General features: G+C 46.0%; 1 protein-coding gene across 2 annotated transcripts in view; it reads right to left on the bottom strand.

Annotated features, from left to right (window-relative positions):
* Positions 1-26,573, bottom strand: part of LOC110510383 (anoctamin-1-like) — a 108,139-nt gene that overhangs the window by 44,425 nt on the left and 37,141 nt on the right. For both annotated transcript variants that reach the window (XR_005041890.1, XM_036972743.1), the window contains 6 exons: positions 24,018-24,082; positions 22,791-22,925; positions 15,819-15,979; positions 13,832-13,914; positions 6,687-6,791; positions 4,397-4,480 (listed from right to left, as the gene is read on the bottom strand). Coding sequence is in view for 1 of the 2 variants with exons in the window: in XM_036972743.1 (XP_036828638.1) it covers positions 4,397-4,480; positions 6,687-6,791; positions 13,832-13,914; positions 15,819-15,979; positions 22,791-22,925; positions 24,018-24,082 (633 nt within the window). In the remaining variant the exon portion in view is untranslated. The remainder of the gene's footprint in view (positions 1-4,396; positions 4,481-6,686; positions 6,792-13,831; positions 13,915-15,818; positions 15,980-22,790; positions 22,926-24,017; positions 24,083-26,573) is intronic.

The raw sequence follows: 26,573 nt of genomic DNA, 5'->3' as shown, positions 1-26,573 counted from the left end.
TATTCAGTTAGTGAAGCCATGCTTCAGTCTCTATTCAGTTAGTGAAGCCATGTTTCAGTTTGTCTCTATTCAGTTAGTGAAGCCATGTTTCTGTTTGTCTCTATTCAGTTAGTGAAGCCATGTTTCAGTCTCTATTCAATTAGTGAAGCCATGTTTCTGTCTCTAGTCAGTTAGTGAAGCCATGTTTCAGTTAGTGAAGCCATGTTTCAGTTTGTCTCTATTCAGTTAGTGAAGCCATGTTTCAGTCTCTATTCAGGTAGTGAAGCCATGTTTCAGTCTCTATTCAGGGAGTGAAGCCATGTTTCAGTCTCTATTCCGGTAGTGAAGCCATGTTTCTGTTTCAGTCTCTATTCAGGTAGTGAAGCCAGGTTTCAGTCTCTATTCAGTTAGTGAAGCCATGTTTCTGTTTCAGTCTATATTCAGGTAGTGAAGCCAGGTTTCAGTCTCTATTCAGGTAGTGAAGCCATGTTTCAGTCTCTATTCAATTAGTGAAGCCATGTTTCAGTCTCTATTCAGTTAGTGAAGCCATGTTTCAGTCTCTATTCAGTTAGTGAAGCCATGTTTCAGTCTCTATTCAGTTAGTGAAGCCATGTTTCAGTTTGTCTCTATTCAGTTAGTGAAGCCATGTTTCAGTTTGTCTCTATTCAGTTAGTGAAGCCATGTTTCAGTCTCTATTCAATTAGTGAAGCCATGTTTCTGTCTCTAGTCAGTTAGTGAAGCCATGTTTCTGTTTCAGTCTCTATTCAGGTAGTGAAGCCATGTTTCAGTCTCTATTCAATTAGTGAAGCCATGTTTCTGTCTCTAGTCAGTTAGTGAAGCCATGTTTCAGTTTGTCTCTATTCAGTTAGTGAAGCCATGTTTCAGTCTCTATTCAATTAGTGAAGCCATGTTTCTGTCTCTAGTCAGTTAGTGAAGCCATGTTTCAGTTAGTGAAGCCATGTTTCTGTTTGTCTCTATTCAGTTAGTGAAGCCATGTTTCTGTTTCAGTCTCTATTCAGTTAGTGAAGCCATGTTTCAGTCTCTATTCAGTTAGTGAAGCCATGTTTCTGTCTCTATTCAATTAGTGAAGCCATGTTTCTGTCTCTATTCAGTTAGTGAAGCCATGTTTCAGTCTCTATTCCGGTAGTGAAGCCATGTTTCAGTCTCTATTCCGGTAGTGAAGCCATGTTTCAGTCTCTATTCCGGTAGTGAAGCCATGTTTCTGTCTCTATTCAATTAGTGAAGCCATGTTTCTGTCTCTATTCAGTTAGTGAAGCCATGTTTCAGTCTCTATTCAATTAGTGAAGCCATGTTTCAGTCTCTATTCAATTAGTGAAGCCATGTTTCTGTCTCTATTCAGTTAGTGAAGCCATGTTTCTGTCTCTATTCAGTTAGTGAAGCCATGTTTCTGTCTGTAGTCAAATCAAATCGTATTTGTCACATACAAGCCCAACAATGCAGTTTCAAGAAAACACTTAGAAAAGTAAGAAAAATAAGAGCAGCAGTAAATAACAATAGCATGGCTACATACAGGGGGTACCGGTACAGAGTCAATGTGCGGGAGCACCGGTTAGTCGAGGTAATTGAGGTAATATGTACATGTAGGTAGAGTTAAAGTGACTATGCATAGATAATACCAGAGTAGCAGCAGCGTAGAAGAGGAGGCGGCAATGCAAATAGCCTGGGTAGCCATTTGATTAGCTGTTCCAAGAAGCTGTTTAGAAGCCTCTTGGACCGAGACTTTGCGCTTCAGTAAAGCTTGCCGTGTGGTAGCAGAGAGAACAGTCTATGACTAAGTCTTTCACAATTGTTAGCGCCTTCCTCTGACACCGCCTGGTATAGAGGTCCTGGATGACAGGACCTGTGATGTACTGGGCCGTACACACTACCCTATGTAGTGCCTTGCGGTCGGAGGCCGAGCAGTTGCAATATCAGGCAGTGATGCAACCCATCAGGATGCTCTCGATGGTGCAGCTGTAAAACCTTTTGAGGATCTGAGGACCAAGGGGTTCTGGGATAATGGTGTTGATGTGAGCCACGACTAGCCTTTCAAAGCATTTCATGGCTACAGACGTGAGTGCTACGGGTCAGTAGTCATTTAGGCAGGTTCTTGGGCACAGGGACTATGGTGGTCTGCTTGAAACATGTTGGGATTACAGACTCAGACAGGGTGAGGTTGAAAATGTCAGTGAAGACACTTGCCAGTTGGACAGAGCATGCTTTGAGTACACATCATGGTAATCCGTCTGACCCTGCGCCCTTGTGAATGTTGACCTGTTTAAAGGTCTTACTCACATTGGCTGTGGAGAGCGTGATCACAGTTGTCCGGAACAGCTGATGCTCTCATGCATGTTTCAGTATTACTTGCCTCTAAGCGAGCATATAAGTTATTTAGCTCCTCTGGTAGGCACGTGTCACTGGGCAGCTCTCAGGTGTGCTTCCCTTTGTAGTCTGTAATAGTTTGCAAGCACTGCCACATCTGATGAGCATCAGAGCTGGTGTAGGACGATTTGATCTTAGTACTGTATTGACGCTTTGCCTGTTTGATGGTTTGTCGGAGGGCGTAGCGGGATTTCTTATAAGCTTCCGGGTTAGAGTCCCGCTCCTTGAAAGCTGCAGCTCTAACCTTTAGCTCAGAGCGAATGTTGCCTGTAATCAATGGCTTCTGGCTGGGGGATGTACGTTCAGTCACTGCAGGAACGACATCATCGATGCACTTCTTGGGCATAGTGGGAGGTGGCCTGGCGGGTAGGTGTGTTGGGCCATTAACCGAAAGGTTGCTGGATCGAATCCCCGAGCTGACAAGATAAAAAATCTGTCATTCTTTCCCTGAACAACGCAGTTAATCCACTGTTCGTCCAGGCGTGGATGTCGATTATGGCAGCCCCCGCACCTCTCTGATTCAGAGGTTGGGTTAATTTCAGAAGAAACATTTCAGTTGAATGCATTCAGTTGTACAACTGGCTAGGTATTTCATCTTTCCCTTTCCTTATTGATGAAATCAGTGACTGATGTGGTGTACTCCTCACTGCCATCGGAAGAATCCCGGAACATATTCCAGTCTGTGCAAAACAGTCCTGTTGTTTAGCATCTGCTTCATCTGACCACTTTTTTATTGACCGAGTCACTGGTGCTTCCTGCTTTATGTTTGCTTGTCAGCAGGAATCAGGAGGATGGAATTATGGTCATATTTGCCAAATGGAGGGCGAGGGAGAGCTTTGTACGTGTCTCTGTGTGTGGAGTAAAGGTGGTCCAGAGGTTTTTTCCCCCCTCTGGTTGCACATTAACATGCTGATAGAAATGAGGCAAAACAGATTTAAGTTTCCCTGCATTAAAGTCCCCGGCCACTAGGAGCGCCACCTCTGGATGAGCGTTTTCCTGTTTGCTTATGGTGGTATACAGCTCATTGAGTGCGGTCTTAGTGCATCGGTCTGTGGTGGTATGTAGACAGCTTTAAAAAATACAGACGAAAACTCTAGGTAGTTACTGTGGTCTACAGCTCATCATGAGATCCTCTACGTCAGGCGAGCAAAACCTCGAGACTTCCTTAGACATCGTGCACCAGCTGTTGTTTACAAATATAAATAGACCTCCGCCCGTGTCTTACCAGAGGCCGCTGTTCTATTCTGCCTATAGAGTGTATAACCCGCCAGCTGGATGTTATTAATGTCGTTGTTCAGCCACGACTGTGAAACATAAGATATTACAGTTTTTAATGTCCCGTTTGTAGGATATACGTGCCTTCAGTTCGTCCCATTTATTTTCCAACGATTGAACATTGCCATCCGTACTGTTAGCCAAGGCAGATTAGGCTCTCACCACCTGATCCTCACAAGGCAATCTCGTTCCGGGAAATCTCTGTTTCTTCAGTGAATGACAGGGAGGAGGGTCTGTTCGGGTGTTTGGAGTATATCATTCCTGTCCGACTCATTCAAGAGAAATTATTTGTCCAATTCGAGGTGAGTAATCGCTGTTCTGATGTCCAGAAGCTATTTTCGGTCATAAGAGACAGTAGCAGCAACATTATGTACAAATAAGTTACAAACAATGAGAAAAAAACAAAACAAAATAGCACAGTTGGTTAAGAGCCAATAAAAAGACGGCTGCCATCCTCTCCAGGCCATATAGAGAGCGGCCACACAGCCGCTCCTCGGCCACACAGCCGCTCCTCGGCCACACAGCCGCTCGCTAACATAACTGCTGCTCAAATAGAGAGTTCCTGAGAGTCTGCCTGTTTAGAAGCAAGAGGAGGAGGGGAGAGGATGAGGAGAAGGAGGAGCAGAAGGAGGAGGAAGGGAAGAGAAGCAGGCAGAGGAGAAGAAGAGGAGCAGGCAGAGGAGAAGAAGAGGAGCAGGCAGAGGAGAAGAAGAGGAGCAGGAGGAGAAGAGGAGCAAGCAGAGGAGAAGAGGAGTGTTACCGATGTCCCAGTGTTCATAGCAGACAGTAACTTCTGTCTCCACCTGTCTTTCCCTGCCGCCACGTCCTCCTCCCGCTGCACAGGCTGCAACACAGAGCATGGCTGAACACAGGACACAAACAGCCAACACACATGCCTTCCCACCCTCCAACCATATCCCTCCAGCAAACAGTGGTTAGGAACATGGTATGATGGTAACATCCCAGTATGTTGAATCAGCACAATGTGTTGTTGTGAAGACATTGGGCTGCTCCAACAGGCCTGGAGAGAGACAGCGGCTCTGCATGGGGCAGCTCCAACAGGCCTGGAGAGACAGACAGCAGCTCTGCATGGGGCTGCTCCAACAGGCCTGGAGAGAGACAGACAGTGACTCTGCATGGGGCTGCTCCAACAGGCCTGGAAAGAGACAGCAGCTCTGCATGGGGCTGCTCCAACAGGCCTGGAGAGACAGACAGCGGCTCTACTTCCTCACTTTCTACCGTAACACCCCCCCCCCCCATCTCTATCTCAACCCAGTCCCCCTGGGCTTTCTATACCGTAGCACCCCCCCATCTCTATCTCAACTCAGTCCCCCTGGGCTTTTTACCGTAGCACCACCCCCCCCCCTATCTCTACTCAGTCCCCCTGGGCTTTCAATACCGTAGCACACCCCCATATCTCTCTCAACTCAGACTCCCTGGGCTTTCTACCATAGCACCCCCCCCCCCCCCCCCCATCTCTATCTCAACTCAGTCCCCCTGGGCTTTTTACCGTAGCACCACCCCCCCCCCCCCTATCTCTACTCAGTCCCCCTGGGCTTTCAATACCGTAGCACACCCCCATATCTCTCTCAACTCAGACTCCCTGGGCTTTCTACCATAGCACCCCCCCCCCCCCCCCATCTCTATCTCAACTCAGTCCCCCTGGGCTTTTTACCGTAGCACCACCCCCCCCCCCTATCTCTACTCAGTCCCCCTGGGCTTTCAATACCGTAGCACACCCCCATATCTCTCTCAACTCAGACTCCCTGGGCTTTCTACCATAGCACCCCCCCCCCCCCATCTCTATCTCAACTCAGTCCCCCTGGGCTTTCTATACCGTAGCACCCCCCATCTCTATCTCAACCCAGTCCCCCTGGGCTTTCTATACCGAAGCACACCCCCATCTCTATCTCAACCCAGTCCCCCTGGGCTTTCTATACCGTAGCACCCCCCCATCTTTATCTCAACCCAGTCCCCCTGGGCTTTCTATACCGTAGCACCCCCCCCATCTCTATCTCAACCCAGTCCCCCTGGGCTTTCTATACCGTAGCACCCCCCCATCTCTATCTCAACTCAGTCCCCCTGGGCTTTCTATACCGTAGCACCCCCCATCTCTATATCAACTCAGTCCCCCTGGGCTTTCTATACCGTAGCACCCCCCATCTCTATCTCAACTCAGTCCCCCTGGGCTTTCTATACCGTAGCACCATCCCACCCCCCTGCCATCTCAATCTAGTCCCCCTGGGCTTTCTATACTGTAGCATCCCCCCCCCCCCCATCGCTCTCTCAACTCAGTTCCCCTGGGCTTTCTCCCGTAGCACCCCCCATCTCTACTCAGTCCCCCTGGGCTTTCTATACCGTATTACCCCCCCCCCCCCCCCCATCTCTACTCAGTCCCCCTGGGCTTTCTATACCGTAGCACCCCACCATCTCTACTCAGTCCCCCTGGGCTTTCTATACCGTAGCACCCCCCATCTCTACTCAGTCCCCCTGGGCTTTCTACCGTAGCACCCCCCCCCCCCCCCCATCTCTACTCAGTCCCCCTGGGCTTTCTATACCGTAGCACCCCCCCATCTCTACTCAGTCCCCCTGGGCTTTCTATACCGTAGCACCCCCCCATCTCTACTCAGTCCGCCTGGGCTTTCTATACAGTAGCACCACCCATCTCTACTCAGTCCGCCTGGGCTTTCTATACCATAGCACCCCCCATCTCTACTCAGTCCCCCTGGGCTTTCTATACCGTAGCACCCCCCATCTCTACTCAGTCCCCCTGGGCTTTCTATACCGTAGCACCCCCCATCTCTACTCAGTCCGCCTGGGCTTTCTATACAGTAGCACCACCCATCTCTACTCAGTCCGCCTGGGCTTTCTATACCATAGCACCCCCCATCTCTACTCAGTCCCCCTGGGCTTTCTATACCGTAGCACCCCCCATCTCTACTCAGTCCCCCTGGGGTTTCTACCGGTAGAAAGCTGGTGTTTGTACATTGGCAACAGATCAAACACCAGTTGAGGGTTTAAATCCTGGGGGGAGTAAAATATATCCCCACCTCAATCTTCTTCTTCTTCTTCTTTTTCTCGTTCTTCTTCTCCTTGTTCCTCATCATCTGTCTCTTCTGGAGCAGGATGGTTTCATACTTGGGCCTCGGGTGGTCCTGGGGAGAAGAGAGACCGGTTCATTTGTTCTGATGGTCAGTCAGTGATGAGGACCTGGACTGGTGTCAGTTGGAGTGGAGTATTGTAACCTGACCATTAAGGAGTGGAGTATAGTAACCATTAAGGAGTGTAGTAGAGTAACCATCAAGGAGTGTAGTAGAGTAACCATTAAGGAGTGTAGTATAGTAACCATTAAGGAGTGTAGTATAGTAACCATTAAGGAGTATAGTAACCACTAAGTGGAGTATAGTAACCATTAAGGAGTGTAGTATAGTAACCATTAAGGAGTGTAGTAGAGTAACCATTACGGAGTAGAGTATAGTAACCATTAAGGAGTATAGTAACCACTAAGTGGAGTATAGTAACCATTAAGGAGTGTAGTATAGTAACCATTAAGGAGTGTAGTAGAGTAACCATTAAGGAGTAGAGTATAGTAACCTGACATTAAGGAGTGGAGTATAGTAACCTTTAAGGAGTGTAGTAACCATTATGGGGTGGAGTATAGTAACCTGACCATTATGGAGTGGAGTATAGTAACCTGACCATTATGGAGTGGAGTATAGTAACCTGACCATTATGGAGTGGAGTATAGTAACCTGACCATTATGGAGTGGAGTATAGTAACCTGACCATTATGGAGTGGAGTATAGTAACCTGACCATTATGGAGTGGAGTATAGTAACCTGACCATTAAGGAGTGGGGTATAGTAACCATTGCGGAGTGGGGTATAGTAACCATTAAGGAGTGTAGTATAGTAACCATTAAGGAGTGGAGTATAGTAACCATTAAGGGGTGTAGTATAGTAACCATTAAGGAGTGGAGTATAGCAGCCATCAAGGAGTGGAGTATAGTAACCATTAAGGGGTGTAGTATAGTAACCATTAAGGAGTGGAGTATAGTAACCATTAAGGAGTGGAGTATAGTAACCATCAAGGAGTGGAGTATAGTAACCATTAAGGAGTGGAGTATAGTAACCATTATGGGGTGTAGTATAGTAACCATTAGGGAGTGTAGTATAGTAACCATTAAGGGGTGTAGTATAGTAACCATTAAGGAGTGGAGTATAGTAACCATTAAGGAGTGTAGTAGAGTAACCATTAAGGAGTGTAGTATAGTAACCATTATGGGGTGTAGTATAGTAGCCATTAAGGAGTGTAGTATAGTAACCATTACGGAGTGTAGTATAGTAACCATTATGGGGTGTAGTATAGTAGCCATCAAGGAGTGTAGTATAGTAACCATTAATGGGTGTAGTATAGTAACCATTAAGGAGTGTAGTATAGTAACCATTAAGGGGTGTAGTATAGTAACCATTAAGGAGTGGAGTATAGTAACCATTAAGGGGTGGAGTATAGTAACCTGACATTAAGGGGTGTAGTATAGTAACCATTAAGGAGTGGAGTATAGTAACCATTAAGGGGTGGAGTATAGTAACCATTAAGGAGTGGAGTATAGTAACCATTAAGGAGTGTAGTATAGTAACCATTAAGGAGTAGAGTATAGTAACCATTAAGGGGTGGAGTAAACTGACCATTAAGAAGGGGATGCATGGGATGTGGTGGCATGGGATGTGGTGGCATGGGATGTGGTGGCATGGGATGGGATGTGGTGGCATGGGATGGGGTGGCATGGGATGTGGTGGCATGGGATGGGGTGGCATGGGATGTGGTGGCATGGGATGTGGTGGCATGGGATGTGGTGGCATGGGATGTGGTGGCATGGGATGTGGTGGCATGGGATGTGGTGGCATGGGATGTGGTGGCATGGGATGGGGTGGCATGGGATGTGGTGGCATGGGATGTGGTGGGATGGGATGGGATGGGATGGGATGGCATGGGATGTGGTGGCATGGGATGTGGTGGCATGGGATGTGGTGGCATGGGATGTGGTGGCATGGGATGTGGTGGCATGGAATGTGGTGGCATGGAATGTGGTGGCATGGAATGTGGTGGCATGGAATGTGGTGGCATGGAATGTGGTGCTATGGGATGGGATGGCATGGGATGGGATGGGATGTGGTGGCATGGGATGGGATGGGATGTGGTGGCACTAAGTGGAGTATAGTAACCATTAAGGAGTGTAGTATAGTAACCATTAAGGAGTGTAGTAGAGTAACCATTAAGGAGTAGAGTATAGTAACCTGACATTAAGGAGTGGAGTATAGTAACCTTTAAGGAGTGTAGTAACCATTATGGGGTGGAGTATAGTAACCTGACCATTATGGAGTGGAGTATAGTAACCTGACCATTAAGGAGTGGGGTATAGTAACCATTGCGGAGTGGGGTATAGTAACCATTAAGGAGTGTAGTATAGTAACCATTAAGGAGTGGAGTATAGTAACCATTAAGGGGTGTAGTATAGTAAACATTAAGGAGTGTAGTATAGTAACCATTAAGGAGTGGAGTATAGTAACCATTAAGGAGTGGAGTATAGTAACCATTAAGGAGTGGAGTGTAGTAACCATTAAGGGGTGTAGTATAGTAACCATTAAGGAGTGGAGTATAGCAACCATCAAGGAGTGGAGTATAGTAACCATTAAGGGGTGTAGTATAGTAACCATTAAGGAGTGGAGTATAGTAACCATTAAGGAGTGGAGTATAGTAACCATCAAGGAGTGGAGTATAGTAACCATTAAGGAGTGGAGTATAGTAACCATTAAGGAGTGGAGTATAGTAACCATTATGGGGTGTAGTATAGTAACCATTAGGGAGTGTAGTATAGTAACCATTAAGGGGTGTAGTATAGTAACCATTAAGGAGTGGAGTATAGTAACCATTAAGGAGTGTAGTAGAGTAACCATTAAGGAGTGTAGTATAGTAACCATTATGGGGTGTAGTATAGTAGCCATTAAGGAGTGTAGTATAGTAACCATTACGGAGTGTAGTATAGTAACCATTAGGGGGTGTAGTATAGTAGCCATCAAGGAGTGTAGTATAGTAACCATTAAGGAGTGTAGTATAGTAACCATTAAGGGGTGTAGTATAGTAACCATTAAGGAGTGGAGTATAGTAACCATTAAGGAGTGGAGTATAGTAACCATTAAGGAGTGTAGTATAGTAACCATTATGGGGTGTAGTATAGTAGCCATTAAGGAGTGTAGTATAGTAACCATTACGGAGTGTAGTATAGTAACCATTATGGGGTGTAGTATAGTAGCCATCAAGGAGTGTAGTATAGTAACCATTAATGGGTGTAGTATAGTAACCATTAAGGAGTGTAGTATAGTAACCATTAAGGGGTGTAGTATAGTAACCATTAAGGAGTGGAGTATAGTAACCATTAAGGGGTGGAGTATAGTAACCTGGCATTAAGGGGTGTAGTATAGTAACCATTAAGGAGTGGAGTATAGTAACCATTAAGGGGTGGAGTATAGTAACCATTAAGGAGTGGAGTATAGTAACCATTAAGGAGTGTAGTATAGTAACCATTAAGGAGTAGAGTATAGTAACCATTAAGGGGTGGAGTAAACTGACCATTAAGAAGGGGATGCATGGGATGTGGTGGCATGGGATGTGGTGGCATGGGATGGGATGTGGTGGCATGGGATGGGGTGGCATGGGATGGGGTGGCATGGGATGTGGTGGCATGGGATGGGGTGGCATGGGATGTGGTGGCATGGGATGTGGTGGCATGGGATGTGGTGGCATGGGATGTGGTGGCATGGGATGTGGTGGCATGGGATGTGGTGGCATGGGATGGGGTGGCATGGGATGTGGTGGGATGTGGTGGGATGGGATGGGATGGGATGGGATGTGGTGGCATGGGATGTGGTGGCATGGGATGTGGTGGCATGGAATGTGGTGGCATGGAATGTGGTGGCATGGAATGTGGTGGCATGGAATGTGGTGGCATGGAATGTGGTGCTATGGGATGGGATGGCATGGGATGGGATGGGATGTGGTGGCATGGGATGGGATGGGATGTGGTGGCACTAAGTGGAGTATAGTAACCATTAAGGAGTGTAGTATAGTAACCATTAAGGAGTGTAGTAGAGTAACCATTAAGGAGTAGAGTATAGTAACCTGACATTAAGGAGTGGAGTATAGTAACCTTTAAGGAGTGTAGTAACCATTATGGGGTGGAGTATAGTAACCTGACCATTATGGAGTGGAGTATAGTAACCTGACCATTAAGGAGTGGGGTATAGTAACCATTGCGGAGTGGGGTATAGTAACCATTAAGGAGTGTAGTATAGTAACCATTAAGGAGTGGAGTATAGTAACCATTAAGGGGTGTAGTATAGTAAGCATTAAGGAGTGTAGTATAGTAACCATTAAGGAGTGGAGTATAGTAACCATTAAGGAGTGGAGTATAGTAACCATTAAGGAGTGGAGTGTAGTAACCATTAAGGGGTGTAGTATAGTAACCATTAAGGAGTGGAGTATAGCAACCATCAAGGAGTGGAGTATAGTAACCATTAAGGGGTGTAGTATAGTAACCATTAAGGAGTGGAGTATAGTAACCATTAAGGAGTGGAGTATAGTAACCATCAAGGAGTGGAGTATAGTAACCATCAAGGAGTGGAGTATAGTAACCATTAAGGAGTGGAGTATAGTAACCATTAAGGAGTGGAGTATAGTAACCATTATGGGGTGTAGTATAGTAACCATTAGGGAGTGTAGTATAGTAACCATTAAGGGGTGTAGTATAGTAACCATTAAGGAGTGGAGTATAGTAACCATTAAGGAGTGTAGTATAGTAACCATTATGGGGTGTAGTATAGTAGCCATTAAGGAGTGTAGTATAGTAACCATTACGGAGTGTAGTATAGTAACCATTATGGGGTGTAGTATAGTAGCCATCAAGGAGTGTAGTATAGTAACCATTAAGGAGTGTAGTATAGTAACCATTAAGGGGTGTAGTATAGTAACCATTAAGGAGTGGAGTATAGTAACCATTAAGGAGTGTAGTATAGTAACCATTAAGGAGTAGAGTATAGTAACCATTAAGGGGTGTAGTATAGTAACCATTAAGGAGTGGAGTATAGTAACCATTAAGGGGTGGAGTATAGTAACCTGGCATTAAGGGGTGTAGTATAGTAACCATTAAGGAGTGGAGTATAGTAACCATTAAGGGGTGGAGTATAGTAACCATTAAGGAGTGGAGTATAGTAACCATTAAGGAGTGTAGTATAGTAACCATTAAGGAGTAGAGTATAGTAACCATTAAGGGGTGGAGTAAACTGACCATTAAGAAGGGGATGCATGGGATGTGGTGGCATGGGATGTGGTGGCATGGGATGTGGTGGCATGGGATGGGATGTGGTGGCATGGGATGGGGTGGCATGGGATGTGGTGGCATGGGATGGGGTGGCATGGGATGTGGTGGCATGGGATGTGGTGGCATGGGATGTGGTGGCATGGGATGTGGTGGCATGGGATGTGGTGGCATGGGATGTGGTGGCATGGGATGGGGTGGCATGGGATGTGGTGGGATGTGGTGGGATGGGATGGGATGTGGTGGGATGGGATGTGGTGGCATGGGATGTGGTGGCATGGGATGTGGTGGCATGGGATGTGGTGGCATGGAATGTGGTGGCATGGAATGTGGTGGCATGGAATGTGGTGGCATGGGATGGGATGGCATGGGATGGGATGGCATGGGATGGGATGGGATGTGGTGGCATGGGATGGGATGTGGTGGCATGGGATGGGATGTGGTGGCATGGGATGGGATGTGGTGGCATGGGATGTGGTGGCATGGGATGTGGTGGCATGGGATGTGGTGGCATGGGATGTGGTGGCATGGGATGGGATGGGATGTGGTGGCATGGGATGGGATGTGGTGGCATGGGATGGGATATGGTGGCATGGGATGAGATGGCATGGCATGGGATGTGGTGGCATGGGATGTGGTGGCATGGGATGTGGTGGCATGGGATGTGGTGGCATGGGATGTGGTGGCATGGGATGTGGTGGCATGGGATGTGGTGGCATGGGATGTGGTGGCATGGGATGGGATGTGGTGGCATGGGATGGGATGTGGTGGCATGGGATGGGATGTGGTGGCATGGGATGGGATGTGGTGGCATGGGATGTGGTGGCATGGGATGTGGTGGCATGGGATGGGATGTGGTGGCATGGGATGGGATGGCATGGGATGTGGTGGCATGGGATGTGGTGGCATGGGATGTGGTGGCATGGGATGTGGTGGCATGGGATGGGATGTGGTGGGATGTGGTGGGATGGGGTAGTGTGAAGTGAATATGTAATGGTGTGAACCTCCTCTTCCTCTAGTCCTGTGAGGCTGTGGGGTGTGATATGTAATGGTGTGTCCCTCCTCTTCCTCTAGTCCTGTGAGGTCTGATATGTAATGGTGTGTACCTCCTCTTCCTCTAGTCCTGTGAGGCTGTGGGGTGTGATATGTAATGGTGTGTCCCTCCTCTTCCTCTAGTCCTGTGAGGCTGTGGGGTCTGATATGTAATGGTGTGTACCTCCTCTTCCTCTAGTCCTGTGAGGCTGTGGGGTCTGATATGTAATGGTGTGTACCTCCTCTTCCTCTAGTCCTGTGAGGCTGTGGGGTGTGATATGTAATGGTGTGTCCCTCCTCTTCCTCTAGTCCTGTGAGGCTGTGGGGTCTGATATGTAATGGTGTGTACCTCCTCTTCCTCTAGTCCTGTGAGGCTGTGGGGTGTGATATGTAATGGTGTGTCCCTCCTCTTCCTCTAGTCCTGTGAGGCTGTGGGGTCTGATATGTAATGGTGTGTACCTCCTCTTCCTCTAGTCCTGTGAGGCTGTGGGGTCTGATATGTAATGGTGTGTACCTCCTCTTCCTCTAGTCCTGTGAGGCTGTGGGGTCTGATATGTAATGGTGTGTCCCTCCTCTTCCTCTAGTCCTGTGAGGCTGTGGGGTGTGATATGTAATGGTGTGTACCTCCTCTTCCTCTAGTCCTGTGAGGCTGTGGGGTGTGATATGTAATGGTATGTACCTCCTCTTCCTCTAGTCCTGTGAGGCTGTGGGGTCTGATATGTAATGGTGTGTACCTCCTCTTCCTCTAGTCCTGTGAGGCTGTGGGGTGTGATATGTAATGGTGTTTACCTCCTCTTCCTCTAGTCCTGTGAGGTCCCAGCTGTGGTTCAAACTGATCTGACGACGCTTCCAGTGCTCCAGGAACGTCGCAACTACGCACACAGACACACACAGACTTAGACATGATCACAGACACACACAGACATGATCACAGACACACACAGGCATGTGAATATAGGTCCACCAACTCTAGCAGAGGAAACCTGAGACACAGTGGTAGCAGAGCAGCGGGGGGTTACACTTTGGTTACACCCCCAGAGGTCCTACTGTGTCTAATAATACACAGACCTGGCCCCCCACAGACGGGCTGGCTGACTGATGGGCTGGCTGGCTGACGGGCTAGCTGACGGCCTAGCTGACTGACGGGCTAGCTGACTGCCTAGCTGGCTGACGGACTAGCTGGCTGACGGACTAGCTGGCTGACGGACTAGCTGGCTGACGGACTAGCTGGCTGGCTGACGGCCTAGCTGACGGTCTAGCTGGCTAACGGGGTAGCTGACCGACGGGCTAGCTGACGGCCTTAGCTGACTGACGGGCTGGCTGACTGACTGACGGGCTGGCTGACTGACTGACGGGCTGGCTCACTGGCGGGCTCGCCGGCTGACGGGACGGCTCGCCGGCTGACGGGACGGCTCGCCGGCTGACGGCTACCTGACGGGCTGGCTGACGGGCTGGCTGACTGACAAGCTGGCTGACGGGCGGGCTGGCTGACGGGCTAGCTGACGGCCTAGCTGACTGACGGGCTGGCTGACTGACGGGCTGGCTGACTGACGGGCTGGCTGACTGACGGGCTGGCTGACTGACGGGCTGGCTGACGGAACGGCTCGCCGTCTGACGGAACGGCTCGCAGGCTGACGGGTGGGCTCGCGGCTGACGGGACGGCTCGCCGACGGGCTGGCCGACGGGCTGGCCGACGGGCGGGCTGGCTGACGGGCGGGCTGGCTGACGGGCGGGCTGGCTGACGGGCGGGCTGGCTGACGGGCGGGCTGGCTGACGGAACAGAACGTTAATACATACCCCAGAGGGACATGAAGATGGGGGTAGTTAGGGGTAGTAAGGGGCAGTAAGGGGTAACAGAAAGTTAATACATACCCCAGAGGGACATGAAGATGGGGGTAGTAAGGGGCAGTAAGGGGTAGTAAGGGGTAACAGAACGTTAATACATACCCCAGAGGGACATGAAGATGGGAGTAGTAAGGGGTAACAGAACGTTAATACATACCCCAGAGGGACATGAAGATGGGGGCAGTAAGGGGTAACAGAACGTTAATACATACCCCAGAGGGACATGAAGATGGGGGTAGTAAGGGGCAGTAAGGGGTAACAGAACGTTAATACATACCCCAGAGGGACATGAAGATGGGGGTAGTAAGGGGTAACAGAACGTTAATACACACCCGAGAGGGACATGAAGATGGGGGTAGTAAGGGGCAGTAAGGGGCAGTAAGGGGTAACAGAACGTTAATACATACCCCAGAGGGACATGAAGATGGGGGTAGTAAGGGGTAACAGAACGTTAATACACACCCGAGAGGGACATGAAGATGGGGGTAGTAAGGGGCAGTAAGGGGTAACAGAATGTTAATACATACCCCAGAGGGACATGAAGATGGGGGTAGTAAGGGGTAACAGAACGTTAATACACACCCGAGAGGGACATGAAGATGGGGGTAGTAAGGGGCAGTAAGGGGTAACAGAATGTTAATACATACCCCAGAGGGACATGAAGATGGGGGTAGTAAGGGGTAACAGAACGTTAATACATACCCCAGAGGGACATGAAGATGGGGGTAGTAAGGGGTAGTAAGGGGTAACACCGTTAATACATACCCCAGAGGGACATGAAGATGGGGGTAGTAAGGGGTAACAGAATGTTAATACACACCCGAGAGGGACATGAAGATGGGGGTAGTAAGGGGTAACAGAACGTTAATACATACCCCAGAGGGATATGAAGATGGGGGTAGTAAGGGGACAACAGAACGTTAATACATACCCCAGAGGGACATGAAGATAGCGAAGAAGACGGTGGCAGGGTTGTCGAACAGGTGGGATGCGCGGGCGGTGCCACAGGCGGTGGACAGGTGCCAGTAGTCACACACTCCGTCACACAGAGGACACATCGTGAAGTTCTGCTGCTTATCACACATCTCCAGGCTACACACACAGTCACACACACACACACAGGGGACACATAGTGAAGTTCTGCTGCTTATCACACATCTCCAGGCTACACACACACACACACACACACACACACACACACACAGTGAAGTTCTGCTGCTTATCACACATCTCCAGGCTACACACACACACACACACACACATACACAGTGAAGTTCTGCTGCTTATCACACATCTCCAGGCTACACACACACACACACACACACAGGGGACACATAGTGAAGTTCTGCTGCTTATCACACATCTCCAGGCTACACACACACACACACACACACACACACACACAGTGAAGTTCTGCTGCTTATCACACATCTCCAGGCTACACACAGTGAAGTTCTGCTGCTTATCACACATCTCCAGGCTACACACAGTCACATTTTTCTTTCGCAACAAAAAAAGGTCAATTTTGTATGAGGGGACTCCACTGCAATTCCCCTGTGCCTCCAATAGGGGTCCCAACCCCGACTTGGAATGTTCCAGAGACACCCGGGGCCTCATTTATAACCGCTGAGTAAATTGAACACTAAATATCTGCGTGCACCATTTCTGTACAGACTGCTAACCCACAAACATATTGATACTTCTAAACTTGGTGCACGCCAAACATACCCACGCTTCCTGGTATAAATCACACCGGTCTTCAAACTGTGCACGCGAGAACAGGCATTATAATTCTGCCTGAAAAACACCCATCAGTCACCTGTTATGGGGACAATAACACCCTTATTATCTGTATACTGTGGAAGTATTGGAAATAGGCCAAGACGGTATCTAAAGGAATTAGAGAACTTGATAATGATATCTATGTATTACGTATATTCAAATGTTTGGGGTCACTTAGAAATGTCCTTGTTTTTGAAAGAAAAGCACATTTTTTGTCCATTAAAATAACATAAAACATAAAATTGTTCAGAATTGTTAGCTAATCCACGTTTATCATTTTAAAAGGCTAATTGATCATTAGAAAACCCATTTGCAATTAAGTTAGAACAGCTGAAATTGTTGTTCTGATTAAAGAAGCAATAAAACAGGCCTTCTTGAGACTAGTTGAGTATTTAGAGCATCAGCATTTGTGGGTTCAAGTACAGGCTCAAAATGGTCAGAAACAAAGAACTTTCTTCTGAAACTCGTCAGTCTATTCTTGTTCTGAGAAATTAAGGCTATTCCACGCGAGAAATTTCCAAGAAACTGAAGATCTTGTACAACGCTGTGTACTACTGCCGTCACAGAACAGCGCAAACTGGCTCTAACCAGAATAGAAAGAGGAGTGGGAGGCCCCGGTGCACAACTGAGCAAGAGGACAAGTACATGAGAGTGTCTAGTTTGAGAAACAGATGCCTCAAGTCCTCAACTGGCAGCTTCCTTAAGTAGTAAACGCAAAACACCAGTCTCAACGTCAACAGTGAAGAGGCAAGAATGCTGGCCTCCTAGGCAGAGTTGCACAGGAAAGAGCCAAATATCAGACTGGCCAATAACAATAAAGATGGGCAAAAGAACACAGAGGAACTATAGAACCATCAACGACCTCTCTTTAAATGACTGTAGAACCATCAACGGCCTCTCTTTAAATGACTGTAGAACCATCAACGGCCTCTCTTTAAATGACAATAGAACCATCAACGGCCTCTCTTTAAATGACTATAGAACCATCAACGGTCTCTCTTTAAATGACAATAGAACCATCAACGACCTCTCTTTAAATGACTATAGAACCATCAACGGTCTCTCTTTAAATGACTATAGAACCATCAACGGTCTCTCTTTAAATGACTATAGAACCATCAACGGCCTCTCTTTAAATGACAATAGAACCATCAACGGCCTCTCTTTAAATGACTATAGAACCATCAACGGCCTCTCTTTAAATGACTATAGAACCATCAACGGCCTCTCTTTAAATGACTATAGAACCATCAACGGCCTCTCTTTAAATGACAATAGAACCATCAACGGCCTCTCTTTAAATGACTATAGAACCATCAACGGTCTCTCTTTAAATGACTATAGAACCATCAACGGTCTCTCTTTAAATGACAATAGAACCATCAACGGCCTCTCTTTAAATGACTATAGAACCATCAACGGTCTCTCTTTAAATGACAATAGAACCATCAACGGCCTCTCTTTAAATGACTATAGAACCATCAACGGCCTCTCTTTAAATGACTATAGAACCATCAACGGCCTCTCTTTAAATGACTGTAGAACCATCAACGGTCTCTCTTTAAATGACTATAGAACCATCAACGGCCTCTCTTTAAATGACTATAGAACCATCAACGGCCTCTCTTTAAATGACTATAGAACCATCAACGGTCTCTCTTTAAATGATTATAGAACCATCAACGGCCTCTCTTTAAATGACTATAGAACCATCAACGGCCCCTCTTTAAATGACTATAGAACCATCAACGGTCTCTCTTTAAATGACTATAGAACCATCAACGGTCTCTCTTTAAATGACTATAGAACCGTCAACGGCCTCTCTTTAAATGATTATAGAACCATCAACGGTCTCTCTTTAAATGACTATAGAACCATCAACGGCCTCTCTTTAAATGACTATAGAACCATCAACGGCCTCTCTTTAAATGACTGTAGAACCATCAACGGCCTCTCTTTAAATGACTATAGAACCATCAACGGCCTCTCTTTAAATGACTATAGAACCATCAACGGCCTCTCTTTAAATGACTATAGAACCATCAACGGCCTCTCTTTAAATGACTGTAGAACCATTAACGGCCTCTCTTTAAATGACTATAGAACCATCAACGGCCTCTCTTTAAATGATTATAGAACCATCAACGGTCTCTCTTTAAATGACTATAGAACCATCAACGGCCTCTCTTTAAATGACTATAGAACCATCAACGGCCTCTCTTTAAATGACTATAGAACCATCAACGGCCTCTCTTTAAATGACTATAGAACCATCAACGGCCTCTCTTTAAATGATTATAGAACCATCAACGGCCCCTCTTTAAATGACAATAGAACCATCAACGGCCTCTCTTTAAATGATTATAGAACCATCAACGGTCTCTCTTTAAATGACTATAGAACCATCAACGACCTCTCTTTAAATGACTATAGAACCATCAACGACCTCTCTTTAAATGACTATAGAACCATCAACGGCCTCTCTTTAAATGACTATAGAACCATCAACGGCCTCTCTTTAAATGATTATAGAACCATCAACGGCCCCTCTTTAAATGACCATAGAACCATCAACGGCCTCTCTTTAAATGACTATAGAACCATCAACGGCCTCTCTTTAAATGACTATAGAACCATCAACGGCCTCTCTTTAAATGACTATAGAACCATCAACGGTCTCTCTTTAAATGACTATAGAACCATCAACGGTCTCTCTTTAAATGACTATAGAACCATCAACGGCCTCTCTTTAAATGACTATAGAACCATCAACGGCCTCTCTTTAAATGATTATAGAACCATCAACGGTCTCTCTTTAAATGACTATAGAACCATCAACGGCCTCTCTTTAAATGACTATAGAACCATCAACGGCCTCTCTTTAAATGACTATAGAACCATCAACGGCCTCTCTTTAAATGACTATAGAACCATCAACGGCCTCTCTTTAAATGATTATAGAACCATCAACGGCCCCTCTTTAAATGACCATAGAACCATCAACGGCCTCTCTTTAAATGACTATAGAACCATCAACGGCCTCTCTTTAAATGACTATAGAACCATCAACGGCCTCTCTTTAAATGATTATAGAACCATCAACGGCCCCTCTTTAAATGACCATAGAACCATCAACGGCCTCTCTTTAAATGACTATAGAACCATCAACGACCTCTCTTTAAATGATTATAGAACCATCAACGGCCTCTCTTTAAATGACTATAGAACCATCAACGGCCTCTCTTTAAATGACTATAGAACCATCAACGGTCTCTCTTTAAATGACTATAGAACCATCAACGGTCTCTCTTTAAATGACTATAGAACCATCAACGGCCTCTCTTTAAATGACTATAGAACCATCAACGGCCTCTCTTTAAATTACTATAGCGGCCGCTAACGGGCCTCTCTTTAAATGACTATAGAACCATCAACGGCCTCTCTTTAAATGACTATAGAACCATCAACGGCCTCTCTTTAAATGACTATAGAACCATCAACGGCCTCTCTTTAAATGACTATAGAACCATCAACGGCCTCTCTTTAAATGACTATAGAACCATCAACGGCCTCTCTTTAAAATGACCATAGAACCATCAACGGCCTCTCTTTAAAATGACCATAGAACCATCAACGGTCTCTCTTTAAATGACTATAGAACCATCAACGGTCTCTCTTTAAATGACTATAGAACCATCAACGGTCTCTCTTTAAATGACTATAGAACCATCAACGGTCTCTCTTTAAATGATTATAGAACCATCAACGGCCTCTCTTTAAATGACTATAGCGGTCGCTAACGGGCCTCTCTTTAAATGACTATAGAACCATCAACGGCCTCTCTTTAAATGACTATAGAACCATCAACGGCCTCTCTTTAAATGACTATAGAACCATCAACGGTCTCTCTTTAAATGACTATAGAACCATCAACGGCCTCTCTTTAAATGACTATAGAACCATCAACGGCCTCTCTTTAAATTACTATAGCGGCCGCTAACGGGCCTCTCTTTAAATGACTATAGAACCATCAACGGCCTCTCTTTAAATGACTATAGAACCATCAACGGTCTCTCTTTAAATGACTATAGAACCATCAACGGCCTCTCTTTAAATGATTATAGAACCATCAACGGTCTCTCTTTAAATGACTATAGAACCATCAACGGCCTCTCTTTAAATGACTATAGAACCATCAACGGCCTCTCTTTAAATGACTATAGAACCATCAACGGTCTCTCTTTAAATGATTATAGAACCATCAACGGCCTCTCTTTAAATGACTATAGAACCATCAACGGCCTCTCTTTAAATGACTATAGAACCATCAACGGTCTCTCTTTAAATGACTATAGAACCATCAACGGTCTCTCTTTAAATGACTATAGAACCATCAACGGCCTCTCTTTAAATGACTATAGAACCATCAACGGCCTCTCTTTAAATGACTATAGAACCATCAACGGTCTCTCTTTAAATGACTATAGAACCATCAACGGCCTCTCTTTAAATGATTATAGAACCATCAACGGCCCCTCTTTAAATGACAATAGAACCATCAACGGCCTCTCTTTAAATGACTATAGAACCATCAACGGTCTCTCTTTAAATGACTATAGAACCATCAACGGTCTCTCTTTAAATGACTATAGAACCATCAACGGTCTCTCTTTAAATGACAATAGAACCATCAACGGTCTCTCTTTAAATGACTATAGAACCATCAACGGTCTCTCTTTAAATGACTATAGCGGCCGCTAACGGGCCTCTCTTTAAATGACCATAGCGGACGCTAACGGGCCTCTCTTTAAATGACTTTTGGCTGAAAACTGGCACGTTTTGGGGCATACTTTGTGCAAACACAACGTTTCTAAATGAGGTCCCAGTGCCTTCCTGTTCAGCTGTTGTTTCCAGTCTGCCAATGTTCCTCCTACACACAGACAAGACTAGAGTGTGTGCCTGACACGTAGCTGGTCTGTGTGTGTGTGTAGCTGGTCTGTGTGTGTGTGTGTGTGTGTGTGTAGCTGGTCTGTGTGTGTAGCTGGTCTGTGTGTGTAGCTGGTCTGTGTGTGTAGCTGGTCTGTGTGTGTACCTGACATGTAGCTGGTCTGTGTGTGTACCTGACATGTAGCTGGTCTGTGTGTGTACCTGACATGTAGCTGGCCTGTGTGTGTACCTGACATGTAGCTGGTCTGTGTGTGTACCTGACATGTAGCTGGTCTGTGTGTGTACCTGACATGTAGCTGGCCTGTGTGTGTACCTGACATGTAGCTGGTGTGTGTGTGTGTGTGTGTGTACCTGACATGTAGCTGGTGTGTGTGTGTGTACCTGACATGTAGCTGGCCTGTGTGTGTACCTGACATGTAGCTGGCCTGTGTGTGTACCTGACATGTAGCTGGCGTGTGTGTGTACCTGACATGTAGCTGGCGTGTGTGTGTACCTGACATGTAGCTGGCGTGTGTGTGTACCTGACATGTAGCTGGCGTGTGTGTGTACCTGACATGTAGCTGGCGTGTGTCTGTACCTGACATGTAGCTGGCGTGTGTCTGTACCTGACATGTAGCTGGCGTGTGTCTGTACCTGACATGTAGCTGGTGTGTGTGTGTGTACCTGACATGTAGCTGGCGTGTGTGTGTACCTGACATGTAGCTGGCGTGTGTGTGTACCTGACATGTAGCTGGCGTGTGTGTGTACCTGACATGTAGCTGCCGTGTGTGTGTACCTGACATGTAGCTGGCGTGTGTGTGTACCTGACATGTAGCTGGCGTGTGTGTGTACCTGACATGTAGCTGGCGTGTGTGTGTGTGTGTGTGTGTGTGTGTGTGTGTGTGTGTGTGTGTGTGTGTGTGTGTGTGTGTGTGTGTGTGTGTGTGTGTGTGTACCTGACATGTAGCTGGCCTGTGTGTGTACCTGACATGTAGCTGGCGTGTGTGTGTACCTGACATGTAGCTGGCGTGTGTGTGTACCTGACATGTAGCTGGCGTGTGTGTACCTGACATGTAGCTGGCGTGTGTGTACCTGACATGTAGCTGGCGTGTGTGTGTGTGTGTGTACCTGACATGTAGCTGGCGTGTGTGTACCTGACATGTAGCTGGCGTGTAGCTGGTGTGTGTGTGTGTACCTGGGTACGTCCATATCCACAGTGTAACAGCCGTAGCAGAAGACGATAATCCCAACCATAGAGGCTGGTATGAGCAGCTGAGTGTAGACGCCCAGCCAGGCAAAGTACAGACCGATCTTCTCCCCAAAGTACTTCCTGTATGTCAGAGGTCATCAGCAGTCAGATGTGTGATACTTAATATAATGCAGCATTGTAATGTACTAATAGAGCCTGGTGAGGCAGCTGTTAGGGTTTGGGTTCACTAGTAATATTGAGCGATGATAATGTAGTTTTAATCTAATGTTGGTAACTAATGAGGGGGCAGCAGGTAGCCTAGCGATTAAGAGCATTGGGCAAGTAACCGAAAGGTCGCTGGTTTGAAGCCCTGAGGCGACCAGGCGAGAATTATTTTTATATATTTATTTTTTTAAATCGGTCAATGTGCCCATGAGCAAGGCACTTAACCCTAATTGTTCCTGTAAATTGCTCTGTAAAAAAATGACAATGTAATGTAGTAATAATGGTATCTAATGATCTATGTAGTAATAATAGTAGTATTGGTACCTGATAATGTAATGCAGTAATAATGCAATGCTTATACCTGATGATAATGTAGTAATAGCATAGTAATGTTGGTATCTGATAATGTAATGCAATGATAATTTAATGTAGTAATAGCATAGTAATGCTGGTATCTGATAATGTAATGCAGTAATAATGCAATGTTGATACCTGATGATAATGTAGTAATAGCATAGTAATGTTGGTATCTGATATTGTAATGTAATGATAATGTCATGTAGTAATAGCATAGTAATGTTGTTATCTGATAATGTACTGCAGTAATAATGTAATGTTGATACCTGATAATGTCATGTAGTGATAGCATATTAATGTTGGTATCTGATATGTAATGTAGTAATAACAGTAATATGGTAACATTGTAGTAATGCTGGTACCTGATGATATTGTAACGCAGTAATATAGTAATGTAGGCACCTGATGATAATGCAATAATAATGTAGGTACCCGATGATGTAACAATAATGTGGGCACCTGGTGATAATGTAATGAAATAACAATGTTGTAATGTTGGTACCGGATGATAATGTAATATAGTTGTGGTAATGTGGGCATCTGATAATGTCATGTTGTTATAACATAGTATTGTTGGTAATGTGGTATTAATGTAGTAATGCCGACACCCAATGATAATGTCATGTAGTAATCATGTAGTAATGTAGATACCTGATGAGGTCCACAGGTTGGTATTTGTAGAAGGCTCCATATCTGGCCCACTCATCATGCAGCAGCTTAGACAGAACAGACATCAGAGTAGAGTTCAGTAAAGACATCAGAGTAGAGTACAGTCCAGTCATCAGAGTAGAGTGGAGTCCAGTCATCAGAGTAGAGTACAGTCCAGTCATCAGAGTAGAGTAAAATACAGACATCAGAGTAGAGTACAATACAGACATCAGAGTAGAGTACAGTCCAGTCATCAGAGTAGAGTACAGTCCAGACATCAGAATAGAGTACAGTCCAGACATCAGAATAGAGTACAGTCCAGACATCAGAGTAGAGTACAATACAGACAGAGTAGAGTAGAGTCCAGTCATCAGAGTAGAGTCCAGTCCAGACATCAGAGTAGAGTAGAGTTCAGACATCAGAGTAGAGTAGAGTTCAGACATCAGAGTAGAGTAGAGTCCAGACATCAGAGTAGAGTAGAGTCCAGACATCAGAGTAGAGTAGAGTCCAGTCATGAGAGTAGAGTAGAGTCCAGTCCAGTCATCAGAGTAGAGTAGAGTCCAGTCATCAGAGTAGAGTCCAGTCATCAGAGTAGAGTAGAGTAGAGTCCAGACATCAGAGTAGAGTAGAGTAGAGTAGAGTAGAGTCCAGTCCAGACATCAGAGTAGAGTCCAGTCCAGACATCAGAGTAGAGTCCAGTCCAGACATCAGAGTAGAGTAGAGTCCAGACATCAGAGTAGACTAGAGTTCAGACATCAGAGTAGAGTAGAGTAGAGTCCAGACATCAGAGTAGAGTAGAGTCCAGACATCAGAGTAGAGTCCAGTCCAGAGTAGAGTCCAGTCATCAGAGTAGAGTCCAGTCATCAGAGTAGAGTAGAGTACAATCCAGACATCAGAGTAAAGTAGAGTCCAGTAGTCATCAGAGTAGAGTAGAGTCCAGACATCAGAGTAGAGTCCAGTCCAGACATCAGAGTAGAGTCCAGTCCAGACATCAGAGTAGAGTCCAGTTCAGACATCAGAGTGGAGTACAGTACAGACATCAGAGTAGAGTACAATACAGACATCAGAGTAGAGTACAATACAGACACCAGAGTAGAGTACAATACAGACACCAGAGTAGAGTACAGTCCAGACATCAGAGTAGAGTACAGTCCAGACATCAGAGTAGAGTACAGTCATCAGAGTAGAGTACAGTCCAGACATCAGAGTAGAGTCCAGTCATCAGAGTAGAGTACAGTCCAGACATCAGAGTAGAGTACAATAGACATCAGAGTAGAGTACAGTCCAGTCATCAGAGTAGAGTACAGTACAGACATCAGAGTAGAGTACAATACAGACATCAGAGTAGAGTACAATACAGACATCAGAGTAGAGTACAGTCCAGTCATCAGAGTAGAGTACAATACAGACATCAGAGTAGAGTACAATACAGTCATCAGAGTAGAGTCCAGACATCAGAGTACAGTCCAGACATCAGAGTAGAATACAGACATCAGAGTAGAATACAGACATAAGTGTAGAGTCCAGTCCAGACATCAGAGTAGAGTAGAGTCCAGACATCAGAGTAGAGTACAATACAGACATCAGAGTAGAGTACAATACAGACATCAGAGTAGAGTCCAGACATCAGAGTACAGTCCAGACATCAGAGTAGAGTACAGTCCAGACATCAGAGTAGAGTCCAATACAGACATCAGAGTAGAGTAGAGTCCAGACATCAGAGTAGAGTAGAGTCCAGACATCGGAGTAGAGTAGAGTCCAGACATCAGAGTAGAGTCCAGTCCAGACATCAGAGTAGAGTCCAGTCCAGACATCAGAGTAGAGTCCAGTCCAGACATCAGAGTAGAGTCCAGTCCAGACATCAGAGTAGAGTCCAGTCCAGACATCCGAGTAGAGTCCAGTCCAGACATCAGAGTAGAGTCCAGTCCAGACATCAGAGTAGAGTCCAGTCCAGACATCAGAGTAGAGTCCAGTCCAGACATCAGAGTAGAGTCCAGTCCAGACATCAGAGTAGAGTACAGTCCAGACATCAGAATAGAGTACAGTCCAGACATCAGAGTAGAGTACAATACAGACAGAGTAGAGTAGAGTCCAGTCATCAGAGTAGAGTCCAGTCCAGACATCAGAGTAGAGTAGAGTTCAGACATCAGAGTAGAGTAGAGTTCAGACATCAGAGTAGTGTAGAGTCCAGACATCAGAGTAGAGTAGAGTCCAGACATCAGAGTAGAGTAGAGTCCAGACATCAGAGTAGAGTAGAGTCCAGTCCAGACATCAGAGTAGAGTAGAGTCCAGTCCAGACATCAGAGTAGAGTAGAGTCCAGACATCAGAGTAGAGTAGAGTCCAGTCAACAGAGTAGAGTAGAGTCCAGTCCAGTCATCAGAGTAGAGTAGAGTCCAGTCATCAGAGTAGAGTAGAGTAGAGTCCAGACATCAGAGTAGAGTAGAGTAGAGTAGAGTACAGACATCAGAGTAGAGTAGAGTCCAGTCCAGACATCAGAGTAGAGTCCAGTCCAGACATCAGAGTAGAGTCCAGTCCAGACATCAGAGTAGAGTCCAGTC

This window comes from Oncorhynchus mykiss, unplaced genomic scaffold (genome assembly GCF_013265735.2).
Source record: "Oncorhynchus mykiss isolate Arlee unplaced genomic scaffold, USDA_OmykA_1.1 un_scaffold_191, whole genome shotgun sequence".
NCBI classification, from domain to species: Eukaryota; Metazoa; Chordata; class Actinopteri; order Salmoniformes; family Salmonidae; genus Oncorhynchus; species Oncorhynchus mykiss.
Note: the sequence above shows the minus strand (reverse complement) of the source record. Positions and strands in the feature narration are given on the sequence as shown.